The 21,776-nt window shown below is 42.1% G+C and overlaps 1 protein-coding gene across 4 annotated transcripts; it reads right to left on the bottom strand.

Annotated features, from left to right (window-relative positions):
• Positions 1 to 127: 127 nt before the first annotated feature.
• LAMP2 (lysosomal associated membrane protein 2) lies at positions 128 to 13,965 on the bottom strand. Of its 4 annotated transcripts, none has more exons than XM_053990289.1 (9): positions 13,779 to 13,965; positions 12,643 to 12,761; positions 11,919 to 12,132; positions 11,132 to 11,293; positions 10,254 to 10,471; positions 9,614 to 9,733; positions 9,262 to 9,340; positions 8,310 to 8,477; positions 128 to 2,490 (listed from the first exon to the last, which is right to left on the bottom strand). In XM_053990289.1, exons 1-9 carry the CDS (start codon positions 13,948 to 13,950, stop codon positions 2,348 to 2,350), a joined length of 1,395 nt encoding a protein of 464 aa, XP_053846264.1. In that variant the 5' UTR covers positions 13,951 to 13,965; the 3' UTR covers positions 128 to 2,347. The 4 variants fall into 4 exon arrangements, with proteins under 4 accessions (XP_053846264.1, XP_053846266.1, XP_053846267.1 ...); XM_053990291.1 differs by lacking the exon at positions 13,779 to 13,965 and adding an exon at positions 13,286 to 13,439; XM_053990292.1 differs by lacking the exon at positions 13,779 to 13,965 and adding an exon at positions 13,212 to 13,261.
• Between the last annotated feature and the right edge of the window lie 7,811 nt (positions 13,966 to 21,776).

The following is a 21,776-nucleotide window of genomic DNA, read 5'->3' as shown; positions in this document are numbered from 1 at the left end:
GATGTAAATGTGTGAATAGCTTAGAAGCAAAAGCTTCTGTTTTCTCACAAACATCCAGATCCAAGCACATTGACATCCCTCTGGGAAAGCTCTCAGAAATGGCATTCATGTCTATTTACACTGAAACAAAGCTTTATAAACTTTATTTTCCATACACATATTCTGCTGTCAGCATATTTGTACAGTCATTTTAAGATCTGGAAAATTGTACACACCACTCTTCATGCTGCAACAACCCTTAAAGTGCCAGATCAATTTTTGACTTCTGTTGAAGCTCAAAATAATACTTTCTATGTATATACAATATATATATATACATGTATGTGTTTGCATCTGGGAAATGACCACATTTCACTAAGATAGCCTAGCAAAAGTGATATTAAATACTTCAGTCTGCAATCTCAGCATGAAAACATAGCTGTGATCCATCTGCTGGCAGCAGAGAAGCACCACACTGACAAGTGGGTGTACTCATAAAATGCCACCTGAAATAATTCCATTTAACACTGGCAGGGAAATCAAGTATTGCAAGAGCAAAGGTACAATACAAGAGACCAAGACAACCAAACCTAAAGCATACAGTCCAACTCAGCAGCATTGAATTCCATTCCTAAAGAAAAAAAAAAGGACTTGGTCCAAGAGCCCATTTGTACTATGGAATCACTTTTGGCAGAATCAGGTAGAGTGTATCTTTGGTCACTGTGAGGATAAGAATAATTGAATGTACAGGTATTCCTCAACCATCAAAACAAACTCTTTGGATAACTCCCTTCCCTGAATACACAGCTATTGTGAGCTGCTTAAACATCAGTGTTGACTGTCACCTTTGTGTACGTGAATTACTGAAGGTGCTTTCTCCACAACATGAATACAGCGTCAGAGCACAAAGAGATTAAATATTGAAGCAGCTTTAGTAAACACTTGCTGCAGAGGACAAAACTTTGTGTGCCCTCAGGGTTTATTGGCTGCAAAAGGCTTTTGCCAAGATGGACCAAAAGGTTTGAAGAAGAGCAAAAGGCTTCTTTCATTCCATCAACATGAACCCAATAGGAATGAAGCAGAACACAACCACAAACTACTAAATTGGATTTTGATTCAGTTTAGATATGGAACACAGAATTGCAAAGGTATGGCACTAATAACAAAGAAAGCATCTTCAAACAGGTAAGATGCTCTTATTCCTTTGGAAGTCACTTTCTTCACTATACATATATTCATTTCTCCTTTATGATCAGCATTCCTCATGCTAGACATTTTGTGCTCTTACACGGAGACAGCAATAATGAGGAGGTTAAAAGCAGATTAATTCTATCAAACCTGAAAGGTTATATATCTCCACTTGCTTTCAGAGATCACAGCTTTTCAACTGATGCCCTGTTAACCGAAGCAAGCTGTCCAAAGGAACTGCAGGAATCTCTGAGCAACCTGTTCTCAGTCAGTCTGAGTGCTCTCAAAATACTTTTGGTCCTCCCATGGACCAATGCTGTGTAGCTTCTTTTATGCTCAGAATCAAAGCTGAGAGAAACTGCAGCCAGTGAAATTCCAGCCTCCCACCCTCATTTTGCATTTGAGCTCAGAACAAAAGGAAGAATGCAGTTCAACAAAATAGCACAGGAAACATTTCCTTCAGCAGACTGTTGCCTTTTCCGAGTAGCCAAAGTTCTCCAGACCTGAACCTTATCTTGGCAAATTAGACACGAGGGTAGTGCAAAGCTATTCAACCTACATTAGCAGTCAGCTTCTCCATATTAATTCACTAGAAGAATCAGATGTTCTTCTCATATTATGTCAGGGTATTAGTGAGATCAGGTACTACTTTTACATTCAGAAGGAACAGGAAATTCAGACTGATTCACAAGAACAGCCATATGCCAGGCTCCCAAGAGAAGTCTGTTGAGAGCTGGGTATTCATTTTCCCACTGCACGTCCCTTTTGACACAGCATTCACACTTTATAATTATAGTTTTAGCTCTAGCATTAACGAAGACAAGCTGTAGGCTTCTAGAAATTTTCTTGTACAAAAAGATTAAACAACAAAGTTTTGTAGATGTCTTCTTTACTAAAAATAATCACATTTCCCACAGGGACACACCAACTCTGCTCAATTCTCTGGTCCTCAGAACACTTTCTCCAAAGCCATACAGTAACTTCTGTGACTCATCTTCACACTCATGGCATGTTATTCTGTCATGAAGTGATTGTTATTCTGCCATAAAGTGATTTGAACTTTTTAAAATAAAGAAACCTTGAATTAATTTGGTTTTTTTTTTTTTTTAAGGAGCAGGCCAAGAAGTCTGGGAAAGGGAAAAGAACAGGGAAGCTGGGCAACAGAGATGGAATTAAGAGATTATACAGACTGATAGCCAGTACGACTTTTTCTTCTTCCAATGATGTAAGATATAAAGACAAGAATGATAAGGAATCCAAGCGCCACACCCACTGCGATGGGAATAAGAAAGTTCAGGTCAGAATCAGCAATGCATTCTTCAGCTGCAGAAAGAAGAAAAACAAAAAAAAGCAAGGGAGAATAAATTAGTAAGGGAAATCAAGCATTAGAACCAAAGAAAGCAAGGAGCAAACAGGCATTACTGAGAAATTACATTGTACTAAATACAATAATAGATGTAAAGCAAAATCAGTATTGAGTAAAGAATTGATGGAAAGATTGATTTCTTTAAACACATTTACTCCACACATCCTTTATATTGGTAAAATACTTCTGATTTTTACATTCAAGTTATACATTTAATTTCAGCTTCCTCTAGCAAGCAGAGGATAGATTAGAAATGTGAGGACAAACCAGCAGTCTGAGCATGCATTAGCTGATCACACCTCAGAGTTAGCAGCAATAAATCAACAAAAACCCCACACTGGTGTAGTGCTGCCTTGTCCAGGGGTCTGCCCAACCCTCAACTCACCAGCACTCCTCTGGGTTCTAGACATGAAGACATAAGGGACAACCCAAGTAACAAAACAGAAACTTACTAAGTCCTACAAGACACAGCCAAATAAATATGCCTCCAGGCACTGCATGGAAAACACTGAAAGACTCCGTTGGGGTGGGTAACTTTATTTTCCATACAAAAGGATTATTAGTTTCAGCTGAGAACTACACAGACCCCACTGAAATCCACACCAGAGGGAAGAACAGAATAGACATCTCCAACACTACAGTGGTTTTTAACATACAGGTTGTAAAACATGAGGAGCTCCTTGCTGGCAAAAACAATCATCAATGATTAGCAAACCACGCTGGGAACTGTTTCAAACGCGGGGGCAGGGCTCGGCGCTGTAAGCTGTTTGCAAGGAGAGCAGAGCTCCACCTGCCTGTGCCAGGAGAGGTTTGGTAAGGCAGGAGGCCGTGCCTGGGCTCTCCAGCACTGGAACAGTGCCTGCGTTTCGTAAAGCAGACTCCTGGTAAAACTGCGTTGTTTGAGTTTTTAAGTAGGACAGAGCACCACACACAGAGTCAACGCTTCCTCAAAAGTTGGCTGCTGTTTTTCACCGAATCAGCATTAATTACGGGAAATGTATTGTCTCGCTTTAGCTTATGACAGTCAGCACACACTTGCCATGGCCCCTCCCTGAAATACTATACAAAGCCTTTGACTAAGAGCAAGGAGAACAACACGTGGAGGCTCAACAGCTGAAAATACTGAACTCATATTATCTGAAGGCACCTACTGCCAAATAGAGCAACACTTAGAAGGAAAAAACAAGAGGAAAGGAACTATACACCTTATACAGCTATTTCAAAATATTCTGACTGAGAAAATATTTAAACATCTTAAAGAGAGACAGGCATTTGATATTTAGTCATCTTGTTCATTAAATACCAACATAGACAATTTGCTAGATGCTGGGTAACGAATCACTAAACACCAACACTAAATATGAATGGATTTGCTAAGGATGAAGGTGCCCAGCAGGCAGTGACAGAAATTCCCTGTCTTCTTCAAAGGAAGGAGATGGCTGCAGTACACATCACACTATGGCACCGTTACAGGCAATTCCCAGGGTGAAGAAGAGGTTAAGGTTTCATACCAGGAACATTCCATCCTTGCTGGCACACATCTATCCAGGTATGGCTACTGCACAGTGGTTAGAAGCTTCAGAGAGGTGTCTTCAAGTGCAGAATTGGTAACTACAGCCCAACACACAGCAGGGCCAGCAGGAACAGCATTTTCAAATGACGTGGCTGAATGTGTTTCCATTCAAAAAAGTCAGAAATTTTGACCCAAAACTTTTTTAGCCCCAGTATAAAAGCTGCCTTCCCTTTTAATTCCAATCATGAGATTCAACCAATAGCCCCAAAGTTTGTGTTTCATTAACATATGATAAGGAAGAGAGAACACTGTGGTAAGTTAAAAAAATTTAAAAAGCCAGCCAAACAAAAAACCAAAACAAGGAACAAGTTAACAAACAAAATGCCCCTTCCAAAACCCAAATCATCATTCACTGGCTAGAAATGCTTCTTTTGAGGACTATTAGCATGACATCTTTAACCTAAAATATCAGAAACCCTGACATTAGAATACAACACTTAGTAAACTGTGTATAAGGAACTAAACCAACCACACTCCGTAACAGGTTATACACATTAATATTCCACATCCACAGGTGTTAAATACATCCACAATTTAAATGCTGTTTCCAGAGACCAGAACAAAACCAGCTATGTAACAGAATCTCAGATACAGACTGGTTAGAGTTCACCTTACTCATTAAGTTTATTTTCTTAAAAAAAAGACAATACAAGACGTCTGTTTTCAAATCAGTTTAAAAATGTGAACAAGTTTCCTCAAGAAATAGAACAATCTTTATTTTTAGAGCACAGGTTAAACAGATTGACAGTTCCCTATGGAGCAATACATACAGGAAAACTAGTGGTTTTATAACAACAGGAAGTCAGGTGAAACTGATGTTTTTTGAACCAGTTACCTGCACATCAGTCTAGGAGTACTTAAACCTCTGAGCCAATATACTTACAGGTTTTTGCAATGGTATTTCTAGTGTTGATTTTAGGAAGCAGTTTGCATGAATCTTCTATTTTATGACTTGGAAACTGTGTTCAAAAATTTGCATGGTCAGAAGGATAGTGTGATGATTACTCCTTAACAGAGATGCATGTTAACTGGTGCTACTGAACATCACTCACAAAAAAAAAAAAAGAGCTAAAAAAAAATCTATATGAACTTTGTATTTGAGGATATATTAATATGAAAGTCATTAGATCCATTTTTTAAAATTAAAATGGTAAGTCTTGAAGTTTGTTTCATGATTAAACTTATAGCAGTTTCCCACTGTCATTAAAATGCATTTCAGTAACTGATGCAAAATTCAAGCTGTAGACTGCAAGCTATAGTAAGCATTATCCACCCATACATGCTTCCTTGGCTAGTGTCAAGAGTAAACTGTCTTTACAAAAAAAAGAAAAAAAAAACAAATCAAACCATTACTGAAAGAAGTGCATTTTATGATTTGTATACAAACATGCCACAGACATCTCTACAACCCTAGAGAACACTAATATAACACTAGAGCAGCTTTGATGCAGGCTAAACTCATTCTAAATGGGGAGACAATGTTATGTTCATTAAATAACTAGCTTAGGCAGTTCATGTTATGACATATGCAAAAAAGCCACAATTATCTAGAAGTCTAAAAGGCTTCTTTTTTTTTCCATGCAGTAAGAATATGCACAAGGAGCCCAGAGAAAAGTTGTGCATCAAGGGTTAGTCTCTGCAGAGCTGCAGTTTAAGAACAGTCCAGTTGCACTGCACTTTTTTTAAGCTACTTATTCTTTTCATACAGCAAGGAAAAACAGGTGTTGTGGATGCATCTCAGACTTGTTTGGCTTTTGCATTCTTAACGTTAATAAATGCTACACTGCAAACAACCCAACACAAACGTTCAACATTCAGAGTGCCAATGGCAGGCAGTTATAATGTGAACTTTGACTGGCAGAGAACCATTCAAGATGAAGATTTAAAAACAGCTCAAGCTGCAACAACAGATACTGGCTCATTAAATGAAAGCATCTTTAAACAAGGTCATTCAAAGCAACAAGACAGACCAGTTCTGTGCAGAGTATGGTATGAAGTTAAGTGCACTTTAAGTTCTGGAATATTTAGAAAGATTATTCCCTTTAAACTGATGCCAGCAAAAAAAAAGCTTGCATTAATTTAGCAGAAGTCTGCCTTAGGTGAGTATTTTAGATGACTGCCAAGATATAATAAAGAATTCAGTGCCCAACAGGTTTTTTTTTTTTTTTTTGAAAGCATCTGGAAACGGCACTGAAGTCTTCCCATATATTCACCATTTGGCAAGTTACTCATTTTGTTTGTACAGCCATGGTATAGGAATGATTCCTGAAATTACACCAAGGCAGGAGTAAATTACTGAAATCCTAACAAAGGCAAGTAAGTTACTGCTGCCACTTCCAGAGATCACTTAATCACCAGCCTGAAGTTCAATCCTATGGAAAACAAAGTTGCTATTGGGCATTAGACAATCCTTGTTAAATACTATACAAGTCAACAGAGTGACTAATGCTGCCAGCTTAACCCACAATTACAACAACAACTAAAGAACGCAGAGGAGAGAAGCAAGTACAAATTCTATGCTATTCTGGGAGATGCCCAATGCACATCAGTTCAGAAAGTGTTATTGTTTCAGGCTAGTATTTGTAAAAAGCAGAAATAAATCCTAAACGCTTTAGGACTTTTGCAAGATAAAATCCTTAGCCTAGCAATTCATCCAGGATTTGACATCTTCAAAACAGCTATGAAACCCACATTGTCTTCTTAGGGCAGGAAAACAAAGTGTAATTCTGCTTCATCTGAGATAAACATTCTCCCTTTGTTTCTCAACTCCAATTAGCTGTGGCTAGTAATTACTCCTAAGTTTTGGGTCTTTTCTGGACTTCAGAACTTGCACTTGCTTTGTTTAGAGTGAAATCATAACAGGAATCACACTTAGATTCACAAAGTTTGATATCCAGCATAGCTTTTTCTTCTGCCAATTATGTAAGCAACCACTATAATGGCAATCAAGACAGCAAGTGCAGCACCAACTACAATTGGGATTAGAATGCTGTCATCATCCAGCGAACACTCCTGGGCTGTAGGTGAGAGAAAGGTTGCAATAAGGAATAAATAAAGACAGAATACTTGCCAAGTGCGGTATAAAAATCTGTTTTCCTTAATATGAAGTTGTTAAAAAATCAAGTATTATTTAAACTAAGAGAGAAAGAACTGCAGAGGTCTCATCAATACATTTAATGTAATTAAGCATTTAAATTAATTTAAACATTGATAACCTATAGCAAGTTGAGTGTACAAGTTTTCCTGTGCACAAGATCTGCATTAGGCAAGGGAGCAGCCATTTTTCTACATTCACAAACCAGGCTTATCTATTTCATACTTAAGGCAAGCCTGGTTGGTACTTTCACTCATTAAGGATAAAAAGTGACCTAGATTTGGTATCAAGAATCTATCCAAAACAAAGACATGTTACACAGATAAAATAACTATAATTAGAAGAAAGCTAGCTGCAACTTTAACTACAGAGTGAAATGGATCCCTAACTCTTTAGAAAAAGACTAAACTGTTTACCCTACACACATCTGGAGTTATCTTACTTCTGTCTAAAACCAGAACTTTTCAATCTATGTGTCTACAGATCAGTCTAGTCCAATAAGACTGTGCTGCAAGTATTAGCATTAAGCACAAAGACCAGTCTGCACTAAATATTAAGAGGTAATTTATGACATTTCAGTTTTCTCCAGACAAGATCAAGATAATGCAGCAAACAAACATTTCAGAATCTCTTTTGTTCTGCCTCTGAAGGAAGCCCTGACAGTTCATTCTTCCCCAACACTCCTATTCCTCAGACTGACAGGTAAAAAGAAACAAAACACCTAACAGTACCCCCAAAGTCCACTTCTACAAAGGTTCTGTCCAATTTTCTTACATATCTGAGCTACAAATGCTGCATATCTAGAGGCTGTCATGTAACTTCTAACCTATTCTGTACAGCAACACTTAAGTCCCTATTCAGCGTCTCTAGTTAATTTAAGTTTTGTGAAGAAGAACCACGCACTTAGCAGACATTTTTAAAGTGAGAACAAAGCTTTGCTTGAACTTGAATGGCACTCTCAGAACTCCTCTTCATTCCATGTATATCTAAGCATATTTCAAAAAATTGGAACAAGAGCTTCTGAGATAAAGTGCTTGTACCTAATGTTGGTACTTTTCAGCAAGTGAGAATTTTGCAAGCATCACTAAAAACAAAAACCTAACTCTTACCTGTAGCAAACTTATTTGCCTCCACAAGGAATGGCTGAATCCATAGATTAAAAGTATGCACTTGAACATTTTCATTAATCTGAAGGGTTTGCTCTTTTCGGCACATGTAAGAGCTACCAAGGAAAGCATCCCACTTGCTTAAGTTGCTGTTGTCTGCACTTGAAATGACTAAACAAAGAAGGAAAAAAAAAGAAAGGTAATTTGTATGTTCACTTAAAATGCAAGACAGTTGCTAATACAATGAGACTGAGTAGCTGAATCTAGAGGGGCCAACACTTCAACACTGATTAGTCAGAAAAACAAAGTAGTGCAAAGTAGGATTGATCAGCTTAACCAGAAATCAGAAACTGAAGTTATTACAGTACTTTGCAGTAACCTCTCTTTCATATGTACATGACATCAGGCTTTCCTTATACCTCTGCTCGTCTCAGTGCTGCAGAGTTGCAAGTGTTTTAGCTTTAATGCTCTTTAATTGCTGTAGGTATGACAAGCAATTAAAAAAAAAAAAAAAGAGAAAACATATGTTTGTTGGGAAAAAGTATACTTGAGTTTTTGAAGGACTGGCCTTTTTATAGTGAGAGTTAATTGGACGATACAGTAGCATCTTCAAACAAAGAAGGCAACAGCTGGTTTAGGAAAAAAGCTTCAAATTTGGTACAACTGTATTTCACACCACAAAAAATTACATTACTGAAAAGAGTTATAAAGAAGCCCTCTTAATTTACAGTGATTCCATTAGCAAAAGTTTCAGGAATCGTAGAGTGGTCTCACACTGCTGTTTAAAGTAACTCTTACAGCCATTTCTGCTTTTTATTTTTGTTCATACCAACTTCTAGACATAGAGTAGGAGCCAACAGTAAGCATGAACAACACTGAAAAAAAAACCCAGAAGTATTTGACGCATACATGGAATAAAATATTACCCTTGTTTAAGGCAGATACTGTTTCTTACCAGAACCATTCAGACGGTTGAGCAGAGTAACATTCACCTCCCTCAGATAAAATTTTTGTACACTTGCACTTGTATTTTTCTGTTCAAGAAGAAAGAACCAAGTGTCAGTTTGCAATTCTGCATTTGTAGCTTTGAGAACACATGCTTTACAAAAGCCAACATATTTACCAGTCTTACATTTTCTACAACTTTAACCCAGTTCTCCATTTGTCTTGAGGCACTCAGCTGGCCAGTTCCACTTCCCATATGGGAACAGCCCACCACCAGCAAGCAACAGGAGGATTTTACTATAAGTGATCACCATGCATGCTGTTAAATGATATGTTAGTTTAAAATAAAAGAAGTTACTTACAACACCAAATGTGAAACCAATCAGTGTGCTATTTCCATCATTCAGTTTCAGAGTGGCTGTTGTGTTACCACAGGCACCATCTGCAACAGTTGTCTTTGGATTGATGTTGATCAGAAGAGGCTGAAATACAGACAAAGAACACCAAAGACATTCAGCTGCCTTTGGAATACATTGTCCCAGTCAGGAACAGTCTTGGGTTAGAAGAGCTTGTCATAAATATGACAGCAGGAAGAGCTGAGCTTGGCTGCTATGGAACCAAGGCTGTTTGAGTTAAATTTACATGCTGGCAGTACTGAAGCGAAAAAATTGCTAGAGAAGTGTTACTTTGTTCCCTAATACAACAGGCTAGCCTCCGAGGGGAAAGACAATATCTGCAGGGAACAACAGCCATAACAGCTAAGAAAGTTCCAGACTTTTAATCATGTTAGAAGTATTCCCAATAAAAAATTCTGTTGAATCCATGTAAGGTTTTTGAAGACACGTATTATGCAACAAAACTATTCTGATGTCAGAGAGGTGCTACGTACAATACTTAGAAGCACTTCTGGACAGCCAGCAGTGTATAAAGCAATACCCTGCATTCAGATTTCACACCAAATAACTACAGCAACTGTTACTTTTCAAAAGATAAAAGAAGCACCTTTTCTTGGGAAACATTCAGTTGCAGCCCCACAGTTGCCAGGAAACAAGTTTTATTTCCACTTTTAAGAGAATAATTGCCTGTGTCTGGATTCTCCACAGGGTTGGGAGCAGTTGTTGGAGCAGGAGACGAAGTAGTGGTAAATGCAGTAGTTACATTGGCAATAGTAGGTGGAACAGTAGGTGCAGAAGTAGGTGTATCAGCAGGACATCTAGACTCTGAAAAGACATTGTAATCACCATTTAATTACTGAAATTCTATTGAAGCCTTATTACTCAAAGTACTGCTGCCACTTACTCTCAGAAATCCCATAACACTCAGTTTTAAATCCACACTCAGTACCACCTGCCTCTGACACATGAAAGCAAAACACACAAAGACAGTTAAATTGTTTTAAAAGTGTGACATGTACTTGCTGTAGACCAAGTTAGTGACCCTATTAGGCTACATGCAGCAGGATGCTGTGCTTGTCTCTCTCCTGAGCTATGAGATGAGACAACAGGCTCTGGACTACTCAAATTCAACAGCAGAGGCCACCACTGGATGTGGAAGGCAGTCAGCTAAAATCCCTCAAACTCAAAATGATTTACTCAGCAACAGCAGTTCTGAAGTGCTTATTCTTAATACCCCAATTACTGGAATACACTCTTGAGAAGAATCCCACCTTGGCACACAAACAATCGACAGTACAGCACACTACTAAATCCGCTCTCCTAAGCTATTTTTCCAGGAACAAGAAAAGAAATACTGGAGGATATTTACATGGATATTATTAAACACAAAACATCTTAGAATTGGTGGATTTTTTTATTATGGGACTTTGCTCCCTGCACTAAGGTGGAATACAAAAAAGCTCTTTCACAAACTGAAATGCTCACCTTTTTTACTGACTGTGCCATTCTGAACAAAAGCCTGCATAGTAACATTCCAGAAAATCTGTGTTGTATTTTCTGCTTCAATAACCAAGGAATTATGACACACGAAGACAGTATTCAGTTGAATTGGACGTGAAGGATCCTTCACAAGAACAGTAACTGGTCCTACAAATAAGCACAAATGTTTTAATGCCTTATGAACTACAGGAACTTAGAGGTAGTGTTATATTTTATATAATTTCATAAGACAAAGACTAAGCGATAATTAAGTTTAACAATTTTAAGCTCTCTTGAATGTTCTCCCTGTATGTGCTGACCTGAAGTGCTAGGTAATGTAGGAGTAACTAAGCTTACAGAGCTAGACAAGCCATTAGAAAGGTGAACTCTTTTACTTAAGTTTGTAAGGAGAAAATAATTCTATTATTAGTAGGCATTAGTACACAGTCAGCCCAACACTGTATTGCTTGGCAAGGTAGAAGGTCAAGCAGTGCCCACTAAAATTAATCTTCCATGTGCCTGCTGTCTACCTCACTGATCAAAGCTGTTTATCCTTCCCTTCTCTTCCACTTCCAGGAATTACACATTCAGTGAAGCCATTAGGCCTGCATTGTTACCCAGCAGGCAGGTACAAGGAACAGCAGTTGGCAGCACGTGGTACAGAACTCATTACATTCACTGCTAACTCCTGTATTCCTCCTTACTTCGAAGAAGCCAAGCCAGGTCAGGTACACAAGGTCTGACACTTCTGGCTGAGATTGCTTTGCAAGTCAGATTCTGCACTGAATGTTACCTTTTCTTTTAGCATCAGGAAATACAGCTGTGTCATTGGTGTTGTAGGTCAGTGTGATGAAGTCTCTCTGGTAAGTTTCATTGTTTTTTGTGATGTTAATGCTCCAAGAATGACCTTCTCCAAACTGCACTGCCACAAGGGCAGCTTGTGTGTCATTGCCACAGACGCTTCCATTGTGTGTCACACTCGATGACAAGTTCAGGGTTGTGGTTTTCTAGAAGAAAAGGGGAATTTAAAATGCATTCACATGCAGCTCTTCCCCATGACAACACTATAAACTTGCTAGAGTTAGCTGAAACCTTGCACAAGATAAGTGAGATTACTTTAGGTTATTCTGGAAAATTATGATAAAGGCTCCTTGACACCTGCCTGAGAAAGGAGCTGCATCAGATTCAAGTACAAAAGTACAACTCCAACCTGGCTGTAAACCTTGATCATGCTGAGCTGTAATTACATTTACTACTTGGGCTAAGAACATAACTACACTGATACTGGTTAGACTCGGTGAGTTTTGTGTACATCATTTAAGTAAGAGCAACAGGGTACTTTCAGTCACCTGCATGTCTGAGAACTTATTCTTTATTTTATAAAGACTATATAGAAATATTCTTTTCAACTAACTTAGTAAAAAAAAGTAAGAAATCAAACACCCTAGGTAAAAGAGCTTAAACTTTTATCCAGGTCAAAATCCAGTTCTCAGCAAGAGTTACTCCCAAATACTTACATAATCACCATTGTTTGATTCATATGTTATCAAGAACCTCATCATCCAATCTGCATACAGGCATGTAGCATTAGAAGCATCCTTTATATCTACTTCAATTGCATAGGACTGGAAAAAACCTGTAAGATATGATTATTAGCTATTAAGACATTGTTTTTTCTTCATTTTCCAGAACCACTTAAGAGGACAGCTCATCACAAAGCAGTAAATTATGTGAGAACCATATTCAATTTACCAGACAGTGAAAGAATAGCTAGATTTCTAAAAAGTATCAAAAATAGGAAGCACGCCACAAAACTGTCAAAGCTGGCAAAAATCAAGAAAATGTTTTATAGTCTGTTTACCTGACACAAACTAATATTCTCAAAGTGTTGACTGCCCAACACTGGACGCTTTTAAAATTTGGCTGTACAGGGTGTTGGGCCATCTTGTCTAGACCGTGTCTTTGCCAAGAAAGACCGGACCAGACAATTCTTGAGGTCCCTTCCAACCTAGAATTCTGACTGTCTGAAATAAGCATCAGCTTTCTGGTGCCACAGTGGGTAAATCGAAGGGCATGGACACAGCACTTGAACAATGCGCTGCTTGTAGAGCAGCGTCTATTACTTTACGTGTTGTATCAGTGATTACGACTCAAGCTGACCCCTAAGAGATGGGATCGGCACGCCTTCATTGTGCTCGCACGATTCCCAGCTCCAGAGACACGGCTGTTAAATTCCCTCTGCGTTCTAAGAGAACTTTTCCCAGCTGCTGTATTCCCGACGCGGGGACTCCCGGCACAGACGCCGCCGTGCCCGCGGCCCCACGCCGAGAAGCGCTGACAGCGCTGGCCGGGCCGCGCGGGTGGGCCCGCGGCGGAAGCAGCCCGAGGCTCCCGGCCCCGCCGCTGTCCCCTCCCCTCCCGTGGGTGGCGGCGTGGGGGGGGGGGGGGGGGGGGGGCGGCAGCGGCGGCGCCTCCGCCCCGGGGCCGCCCCCTGAGGGCGCCGCGGGGCCGGGGCGGCTCCGGGACCCCCCTCCCCGGGACCCCCGGTGCCCGCGCGCCGCGTCACGTGCGTGACGGGGCGGGGAGCGGCACGAGCCCGCGGGGACACCGTCACCCACTCCCCTCCCCCGGGCCCCGGCGCTGCCCCGCTCACCAGAGACGCCGAGCAGCAGCAGCGGCAGGAGGAGGCGGCCGCACGAGGAGGCGGCGGAGCGGCGCGGGCCCATGGCGGCGGCGGTGCTGCTGCTGCCGGCGGCGGCGGGGACACCGGGGCACGGCGAGCGGCCGGAGCGAGCGGGCGCGACAAAAACCTCGCTAGCGGTCATGTGAGGGGCGGGGCGGGGCCGCCCGCGCGCCGCCAATCGCTGCTCGGCGCCGCCGCTCGATTCCGTGGGTCGCGGACGGGCCGCTCGTCGCGCGCCGCCTCGGGCGGGCGGGTCTGGTCTGGTCCGGTCTGCTCCGCTCCTGTCCCGGTCCGGCGGTGGCACCGGCAGGGCGACAGCAGCGGCGACAGCAGCGGCGACAGCAGCGGCCGCCGGACCGGGGCTGCGCCGCGGTGGCCTCTGCAGGGGCAGGGTAGCGGCGGCTTGTTCTGGCCCTCGGCAGTGTTTGCGGTGTGCGCTGGCGCTGCTCTAGTCTGAGAAGGGGTAGCTTACAAGAGATGCACATCCAGGGAAGTTTAATAGAGAGGCTTTCACTGAGGAAAAAAAATAAAGACTGAAGGTATTGCCCGTGTTTGCAATAAATACGAAGGGTTAGTGGGCTCTCAGCGCACCTGTCCCGACGTGGCTGTCGCTGCTGTCCAGCCACCCTCCCACGGGGGACGGCCCGGGCTCGCCGGGGCTCGGTGCCTCCGGTGACTGGGCAGAAACCCCCTCCACACACGGCCCCTGCGGCGGGGGGGATTGGCACCAGCGCCCGGAGCTTCAGTGCGGTTTTTGCTGGTGCTGAAAGGCAGAAAGTGGAGCAGAAAACGATGGGAGAAGACAGGAGTTTGGCGCAAATCAGGGAGAGAAGAACCTGCGGTGTGAAGCGGGGAGAAGACGGCTGGACAAAACACTCGGCGGATTTGGGTCTGAAAGGTGGTGTAAAGTGTGATGGATGCTGGATTGCACCCTGACACTGTTGATTAGGGGGAAAAAACCGAATAACCCTACAGCCAACCAAAATAAGTCAGAAAGGCTGGCTTGGCAGAGAAAGGGGAAATGGAGGAAGGCATTGAGGCTGGGAGACAGCCAGAAGATGGCCTGAGGAGACAGGAGCTCTGCGCTCGGCGAGGAAAGGCCTTTCTGGAATGGCGTATTCCTGCCTGTGATGCTGTGGAAGAACTGAGGATTTTGAATGGTCGGGTTCTAGGAGACATCCCCAGCCATGGGAGAAGAAGATGAATGTCGCTGTCGAGCAGGACGGGAACAGAGAACTCCAGATCAGAAGGCAAAGAAAATGAGCTCTGATTTATTTCAAATGTACCGCTCTATATATAGAGGACATCATGCAGACTAATTTCATTGGTCTTAGAGTAAAAACATGTCACACCATTGGTGTACAGTGAATGACGCACAGTGGCAGAGCATATCTATAAACAATGTGAATAACAAGATAGATTAGAGAATTATTTACATTCTTTCCCAACTGTTTCCCAGGCTCTTGCCTGGTTAGAAAACCTTTCTCTTTCTCTCTGACTGAGCTGAGAATATCCACAGATGAAGTCTGAAGAGGACGATAAAACGCATTGACCTGATAACGAGACAGTTGGAGTGTAGATGGTGTTGATAGGAAAGCAGTTCTGCCGTCTGGAGGAAGTGGAAATAATGCAATTTGTTATCAAAGGGCAGTTAGTTTCTCTCAGTTGTGTGCTTGCAGTCCTGTACTTTCCCACAGAGTGTCACAAAACCAAAGCTGGCATGTCAGGGCCACCACAGAAACCAGGGCATCGATGAAATGAGGGTCCCAGATGCAGGAGCTTTTGTGGTCAGAGAAGTTCACTGCTTCTTTGCATTTCTTTTTGTGCTTAGTAATCACACCTAGAGCCCCCTCACCTCGTGTGTTACATACCTGCACTTGTCTAAGCATGGTTGCATGTGACTCTCAAATTCACATAATTTCAAAACAGAGTAAATTTATATTTATCCTTTGGGCTTAATTACCAAAAGTTTATTTGAAGAAATAAACTTTATATTTAATAACTGGCTTGCTGTAGGCTGGAGGGAAATGTCAGTAATGGCAGACAGATGAAACCATGAATTCTGAAAGCAGCAAGTCTTTCTCAGCTCCACCACAATGAATGGGGCATTTCAGAGGCTAGGGAGAGTCCTGCTCTGGGGATTTTGTATTTCCTCAGGCTTCACTCCTTTAGAACAAAATTCTGTTTTTAAAAAGTGATCTCACAAGGAGTTAGGAGCAATCACATTAGGAGGATTGACTATTAGGAGATAGACATTGAATTAAGCTTTAATTAATTGGAAGAGGAGAAAATGTTTGATCTTTTCAGGTTGTTCATGCATTTGTCCTTTGTATCTGCTGCAATATTTACTTCAGGACTTATGAATTTACATTGATATGTTCCAACACTCCCTTGTTCTGAGTGAAGGATTCTGAATATTTGGATCTCTTGCTTGCATGGTAGGAAATGGGCTCTGAACCAAGTGGATGTTCTGCAGACATAACGGGAAGGCTGATTAACTTGTTTCCTTTATGCCAATTTAGTGAAGCTTGAAATGAAATCTAATGGCAGCAATCATAACAAGCAAATCCTTTTCTGTGTAATAACACAGGAAAAATAGCAAGCAGTGTGGGATTAAAAGAACAGTATAGATTATTTAGCAGAATGGAAAATACCTTGCTTTGCACCAGAAATATCATCATTAATACCAGAAAACAGATTATTTCTCTGTTTGCATCTGGTTACTTCACCCTCCCTGCACTCCATCCCTGCCATATAACAGCCTGCCACAGGCATGTGGGGGTGTGACATCATTTTACACGATCTTGGTGGACTGAGCTGGTGGTTTACTGTCATTGTCACACAGTCACAGGGGGACTGATGCACCTGCGGGTGCAGGAAGTGATGGGACAAGCACAAAGGCTGCCCAAGGGGTTTCTGCCCTGTGGGGAATCCTTGGGGAGACCAAAAGATCAAATTCCACCTCCGAGGAGTTGGTACAAACACCTCGTGTTTGTGTACAGGAAGAAGTTTGTCTCTTTGTCTCTCAAAGCTCACGTGCTCCAGCCATCTGGATGTGATAAAAGGTTGTTAAAAGCAATGTACTCTTGCGTTTTCAGTGATATTCTCCTCTTCTCACTCAACTGACAGAAGCTTGATTTTGGCACTGTTCTCCCTAAACAGAGAAATTTTTGGCAGTTCCCAAGGCCTATCTCTTCTTTGTAGCTCTGGAGGGAGCAAAATGAAGCTCTGTTCCTCTCATGTTTAACAAATCTTTCAGCTGTCCTTAACAAAAAGTTTAGTAGTTAGGGCCAGATGTTGTCTGATTCCTCCTTAATTCCAGAAGTTATTATATTCAGTGCTTGTGGGATTCAACCTCTAACAAATATCCACTGCATATTATTTATCATGAATAAATTCTTTATTGATTGTGGCAGTCTTAACAATAAAATTTAGGTGATAGTTGTACTTCAGTAACATAAGCTCAAACTCACATTCTCAGCTGTTTTCCTTTAATGAGAGAAGAGTGAATGATTGTTACCATAATGCAGAGAAAATGCCTTACCCTCTTGCTTAGTAGAGAGAAATGATTTTGCAGTTGACACGATTCTGGGAGCCACTGATGGATGGCAAGCTGATCCTGGTTTTCTAAGACATTCACATTCCTTATGTTTATTGCTGGATGTGAGAAGGAGGACTGTAATGTTTCTGTACAGCATTACAGTATTACTGCATGTTATACTGCCTGACATCAGTTGTTTTAAGATGGTATTGACATGTACTGAGAGCAAATATCAAAACATTATAATTTCTTTTTTAAGCTTTAGTTCATTGAGGAATATAATTTCATGCCTAATTTCATTTGCATCATATGCTTAATCCTTTGTGAATCCTTTAGCAGTTTCAGCAGTTTAGATACTATTTCTGTAATCAAACTTTTCTTAGCCCTGGGACTTGCCAAAGTTGCTGGATGTGTGTGGTCAGAAGCAAAGTGTCCACTGTTTAATGAAGCACTGAGTAACTTAATATTTCTGATTCCTGGTGCAGAAGAGTAGAGGTTGTGATAAAAAGAAGAAAGAGATAATCCCTAGGACATACAGTAATCATGACTTTAATGTATTTTTATTTATTCTTTTAGATATCTCTAAACAAAAGGGCAATTCCTGCGCTTTTTTTTTTCGGGGAAAAGATTATGGCAGAACCAATTATTCCTTCCCAGGAGGCAGAGAAAGGATTTGATTCCATTTCACGTGGAAGAGGTGGAAAGAGAAATGTATGAGTGCTGGCCAGAGAGGTCCCAGATTCACTTGGCAGAGGGGGATGAACCACAGGGACCTTCTTGGGACTGTGCCAGCAACTGAGAGCCACAGCTGTTCACGAGTTTTCCTTCTCACGCAGCCCCAGTTTGTAGCCTGTGGACTGGGCATTCGGGGTCCGGCCACCGCAGTGAAGACCATGGAGTGTCCAGCACAGGGTGACATCTGCAGGGCCTCAGCTGCGTGTGTGAGTCTGCTCGGGGCAGGGACAGCTCCGAAAAAACCCTTCTCGCGGAGTCCGTGCGCAGGCTCCGAGCGGGCGGCAGCGCTCCTGAGCTGCCGCTTTCTGGGGGAGGTGGCGGTAGGAAACCAAACCAATAAACGCCGCTGCGGGAAACTGCTGAGTCAAGACTGGGGAAATCACGTGAAAAGCCAAAAAAAGAAAGCTTGGTGGGGAGGTGAAGAGATCAGAGAGCAGGTTGCAGCAGAGAGCTGCGAAACTTCCTGTAAACCCTCGTGTCGCGACGCAGCTGGAAAAACATTCCCGGCGCGGGCTGGGAGGGCGGCAGCGGCGCTGGGTCCCAGCCTCTTGCACAAACCCAGCTCGGGGCCATGGCCGGCTGGAGCCGCAGGGCTGAAGGCAGGGCAGGAGCCGGGCCTTGGCACGGTGCTGGGGCACTGCTGCCCCTCGGTGCTGCGGGGTGCCGGCCGTGCTGGGGCGCCCCGCGGGGCTCAGAGCGTTTGCAGCTGCCGCTGGATGTGATGTGTGCTGCAGCACCCGGCAGCTGGGTTAACATGTGGCAGCAGATGAGATTTATGCATTTGGTGAGTCAGACCAAGCTGCTTGTAGATGTAGCTGTGTTTAATGTGAAAAAAAACTTGTTTGACTGACAACATATTCTTTGGGCTTGTTCCAGCAAAGCAGAGGTGTGTCAATACTCTGGCTTTTGTGGTTTGATCGACGTACAGCGCTAACTTGCTGGAGATACATCTGTCAGCTTCAAAGCAGAATTCATTGTGTGAAAATGGCTCTGCACAGAAGGCACCGCCCACTTCCAGCTCTTATGAAAGATGTGTTGGCTGTAACATATTCTGAGAGATTTCAGGAGGAAAAGAAGTTACATCTAAAATACAAGGCAGGGAGGGAAACTGGGTATTATACAGTCATTCTCAAAACTGGATATTTTAACTGCAGGACTTCAGTGCTACAGGATCCCTTGTGACCCAGAATAACATTACATCCCTTTTACAGAGAACATAATGATATTTGTAACTAGTCTATAGTTTCCAGCTGTGACAGAGATCAGAAACCAGGTCTGACAAACACCAGGCTAATGCCTGTTCACTGCGTTGTCCTGAAACAGAGCTCTTTGGGCAATGATCTCTCTCCAGTGTGAGGTTGTGTGTTTGGTTTGTGGTTTTAGAGCTAGGATTTGAAGCAACAACTGCTACTATAGGAATAAAAAGGGAGAAACTGAAGGGATACACACACAGTGCCAGTTCTGCAAGTGACAGGATTGCAGGCCTGTGGTTGCAGAACCAGTTCTGACCTACTCCCCAGCCACATCCTACAAACCAGCTTTACCTGTGCAATGACCAGGCTTCAGCTCACCTCTGCAGAGGCTGTTTTGTAATTATTGTTCCTATCTCATGCTTGAGAGCTGCACCTTCTCCCCAGCATGCACGTGGCAGAACTTGGCCTGTGTAGTGCCCTGCCCAGCCTTCACTGAAAATTAATTAATGAAAGAGCAGCTTTGCCTTGAGCCTAAAACTAGCACCAGCTGAAGGGCTTTGTGGATGTCATTAAGGGCCTGCTTTTGAGAAAGGTATCTGCTTTTGGCCATGATAATGAATGTTTTTTAGCTATACCTCAAGCTTCAGAGATTACACAAGGGTAAAACAGAACAGGCACTGTGATAATTTTCTAGGAGGTTCAGTCCAGAAGGGGAAAATAAAGCTGTACATTAAGTGAACATGTTGCTAATAATCCAGCATTGATATTTCACATTGAATTAAAACTACTACTGCTCCAAATAGTAACAAGCAATCTATTCCTTATCGTTTCAGATGCAGTTTACTTGCATGCTAGCCCCTTTCTGCAAAGTCATAGTGACTAAGCTTTGCAAAGAATCATAGGAGCCCTTGAGCCCTGCAAAGGCCTGGGCAGTGACCCTCTACACTCCTTAATTGCATAACACATCTAAATGTTGGATCTACTGAAAGCAGTTACTGCAACTTCCTTGTTACTGCAAATATCATTAGATAGAACAGAATCTGTAGACTTACCTTTTTGAAAAGACAAAATTTCATAGCAAGTTATGATTACTCAGGCATTTTAACACAGAAGTACTGAGTGACATCCCCGTTTCCCTCCAGGTCTAAAATACAGGTGTTGCAAGCAGACAAACAACTGATTGTTTTAAGCAGTAAGATAAAGAACTATCAACAGTTGTAGAGAAAATTAGGTTACTTGTATTCTCCTGTCTGAATAGTCTCCTTAGGCTGCAAGAACTGACCAAACTTTTGATCTAACAAATGTAACAATGCTGGTAGCAAAAGAACTCGTGGAATTCAGTAGATACAAGCAGAAGGGACATGATAAGGAGACAATTCCAAGAGAAAAAGCTACACGAGAAGGCGGCCAGCCCAGCAACAATGGAACCCAGCAGGAAATCAAGAGTCCACCAGCCAGAATTTTATGTTTGACTTGGCTTGGGTGATGAATGTCAGGGGGTATAACTGAGAGGTGTGAATTGGGGTAGGGGTCCTTCTCCAGAGGCACCAGTTCAAGCTGCAACCAAAGAACCAACAGGAGACTAATTGGAAACACTCACTTGGACTTGGCATTCTTAGTGAGGTCCTAGGGTCAGACACAGTTACTGTGGCTAGGCTGTGTAAATCTCTAGCAATTGATAAAAAATTAGTATTTGCTGGATGTGAACTACTTTACCTCAGCCCAAGAGGTTTATTTGCAGAGCTGCAATGTCCTACTGATTCTAGAAAATTCAAAGTTACTTTTTTTGTTTAATTTATATCCTAATGCTAATTTTCTATAAGCAGCAGCAAGACAAGCTGTGAGTCATTTGAAAGGTGACCTTGTACCAGGAAACAATTACTTAACCAGGAGAAAAACCTGCTTCTTTGTAGATTAACCAACATCCATTGTTTCTCTTCCCAGTTAACTCCATGTATTACAAGATACACTTTGCACAAAGTTCAATGCCTCCCAACCACTCCAGTAAGTTTTGAGGTGTTCATTGTTTAAATGCCACAGTATGTCCACAGACCCTGGCCTCTTTAAGGGGAAAGAAAAAAGGCAAATCCAAAGCTACCATCTTAAATTTGATATGTCATCAGTTTTTCTCAATCAGGAGAAAGTACAGTGGCATATATTGCACTTCACACAGGAACAGGAATGAAAGAATTTATTGTCTCTGTTTTTTCTCAGAGCAGACAGATAATCTGTCAGTCTCCAAACAGTCATCTGTTTCTGTAGGACATTTTTTTTTTTTTGTTTTGTTTTGTTTTGTTTTGTTGTTGTTGAAGAATGTAGGAAATACTCTCTTTAAGGAGAAAGTGTTGGTGGAAAAAACATCCCATGCATTTAGATGCCTCCAAGCTGTAAGACAGGAAGGAAGCAACTGAGCAGGATTGGTGGCAGATGCTTCCCAGACCTGCCCAAGCCCACCTGGCCCAGGACTGTTGTGTGGTTCAGCAGTGCAGGGCCAGCCCC

Source organism: Vidua macroura, chromosome 14, assembly GCF_024509145.1.
Source record: "Vidua macroura isolate BioBank_ID:100142 chromosome 14, ASM2450914v1, whole genome shotgun sequence".
Taxonomy (NCBI): Eukaryota; Metazoa; Chordata; class Aves; order Passeriformes; family Viduidae; genus Vidua; species Vidua macroura.
This window is presented reverse-complemented; position numbering and strand designations above follow the sequence as displayed.

Coding starts and splice junctions, on each gene's coding strand:
- LAMP2 (XM_053990289.1), bottom strand. CDS start 13,950: ATGACCGCTAGCGAGGTTTTTGTCGCGCCCGCTCGCTCCGGCCGCTCG. Junction 10,472..11,131: donor TGGCACAGTCAGTAAAAAAG/GTGAGCATTTCA, acceptor ATGTCTTTTCAG/AGTCTAGATGTCCTGCTGAT. Junction 9,734..10,253: donor TGAATGTTTCCCAAGAAAAG/GTGCTTCTTTTA, acceptor TCTGTATTTCAG/CCTCTTCTGATCAACATCAA.